At 66.6% G+C, this 1,731-nt stretch overlaps 2 protein-coding genes across 2 annotated transcripts in view; both read right to left on the bottom strand.

Annotated features, from left to right (window-relative positions):
- F751_4469 (Uncharacterized protein) overlaps nucleotides 1–781 on the bottom strand; it is a gene marked incomplete at both ends in the record, with an annotated part of 6,189 nt that extends 5,408 nt beyond the window's left edge. Inside the window, 3 exons of the mRNA XM_011401864.1 lie at nucleotides 133–334; nucleotides 462–616; nucleotides 722–781. Coding sequence (XP_011400166.1) covers nucleotides 133–334; nucleotides 462–616; nucleotides 722–781 — 417 coding nt within the window. The remainder of the gene's footprint in view (nucleotides 1–132; nucleotides 335–461; nucleotides 617–721) is intronic.
- A 390-nt stretch (nucleotides 782–1,171) lies between these two features.
- Nucleotides 1,172–1,731, bottom strand: part of F751_4468 (E3 UFM1-protein ligase 1-like protein) — a gene marked incomplete at both ends in the record, with an annotated part of 5,045 nt that continues 4,485 nt past the window's right edge. Inside the window, 2 exons of the mRNA XM_011401863.1 lie at nucleotides 1,172–1,379; nucleotides 1,542–1,717. Of these exons, the coding sequence (XP_011400165.1) occupies nucleotides 1,172–1,379; nucleotides 1,542–1,717 (384 nt within the window). The remainder of the gene's footprint in view (nucleotides 1,380–1,541; nucleotides 1,718–1,731) is intronic.

Below are 1,731 nucleotides of genomic sequence, written 5' to 3'. Positions count from 1 at the left end.
GTGGGTGGGTGTGTAGGTAGGGGGGGGGGGGGGCGTGCGCAAGTGAAGGAGCAGGTCAGCGGGGGAGGACAGTGTGCAGCAGGGCTCAGTGGCAGTCCTGCATCCACCGCGCCCACGCTCACCCCTGCTCACCTGTTGCCACCGTGCCTCCATGCGCTCGTCCATGTAGCTGTCAAAGGCCAGGCTGGTCCCGCGCAGGGAGGTCTGTAGGCCGGCCACGGTGAGGGCCTGGCCCACGCGCTCCACATAGTGGCCCACGCTGTGCGCAGCCTCCGGCGCCAGCAGGTCCTCGGGCCGAGGCTTGAGCTCATAGCTCTGCATCGTGCGGCGCAGCCTGCAACGAAGCAGGTGAGGGGAGGTTTGTCGCAGGGGGTGCACTGGCCGAGCGACCCTTGCTCCTGCACAAGTGATGCCCTGCCCAGCCAGCACTCCAAGCGCTCCCTTCCCCACTCCCAACGCACAGCGCGGGGTCCAATCCCTCCTGTGCCAGGAGTCGATCGGCATCCTGCAGGTAGTCAGAGCCTCCCGGTCGGATCGACTTTGCGCGCAGCCGCTGGGAAAACTGCTCCACCTGGCGGATGTCCCTCTCGATGCGCAGTGGGAGCCCCTGGTCTTGCTGCAGACATGGAAGCAGGAGAAATACAGACCGATGAGAACATGGGCGCCGTGTAGTTGAAGGGGCACAGGCGCAGATGCTCGTGAGGCAGCGATCCACACGCACCTGGCGAATGAGCTGCTCGCTCTGCAGGAGCAGCTCGTTCCAGGCCGGCTCTCTGGTCATTCTGGGCAAGGATCCCTGCGGACTGAACCTCGACGATGTGGATCCTCGCGATGGGCCTGGGAAGGTGTATAAAATCGCCCTGCTCTGAGGACCGTACTGAGGCACACTTTCAAGGAGCCCTCAGACTGAGCCCCCACTCGCGCAATACGATCTATAGCGAGGCGATCAATGGATCGAAGGCACGATTCCCCTGGAGGGCAAGGGCACGCATGTGTTTCAGAGATTGCAGCGGAGGGCGATCGGGTGCAAGGCCCGGCATCACGCGCCCGAGTTGAATGTCGGGGGCGCCAAGGCTGCTCTCCCCCATCTCTGCTTGGAGTTGGAGCTTGGGCAGGAGCCTCTGCATCTATGTGCCTCTCATACACACAGGGCCACTGCAGACCCTTCTTTTCAAGCCGTCATTCCCTCCATCTTCCCCAGCAGGAGCAGGCGCGTCCTGCGCGCCAACTCCTCCATCTCAGCGCCGCCTTCACCCCCCTGCAGCCTGGTGAGCACCGCGGCATGTAGGGCGGGCAGCAGCTCCGCGGCCTCCGACATCAGCTTCCCCTCCAGGGCCCGCAGCGCTGGCGCCAGCGCGCGTCCGGGGAGGTTGACCAGCCTGTGTGAGGGAGGGCATGAGGATTGAAGGGGAGGGTGGGGGGGCCCTGCGGACCCATGGCCAGGGTCGCAGCCACGTGCATGTGCATGGCACCTCACCACTCAAGACCCCGTGCCGTCCATGGTGCGCAAGACCTCGACCTCCTCCGCTCGCGCGACTCACTTGCTGGCGTGTGTGGCGAGGAGGAGGGGCACGGCCACGGCGAGGACTGCGGGCCCGTCCCCCGGCTCGCAGGCCGCCAGCCGGGCCTCCAGCTCGGCGCTGTGCCCCGCCAGCAGCTCCTTCTCGCGCCGCTTGTCGGCCGCCCGCAGCCGCAGGCCCTCCTCCCGGCCCAGCTCCTCCAGCGCCGTCA

The sequence above is a fragment of the Auxenochlorella protothecoides genome (assembly GCF_000733215.1).
Source record: "Auxenochlorella protothecoides strain 0710 unplaced genomic scaffold scaffold53, whole genome shotgun sequence".
Classification (NCBI taxonomy): Eukaryota; Viridiplantae; Chlorophyta; class Trebouxiophyceae; order Chlorellales; family Chlorellaceae; genus Auxenochlorella; species Auxenochlorella protothecoides.
Note: the sequence above shows the minus strand (reverse complement) of the source record. Positions and strands in the feature narration are given on the sequence as shown.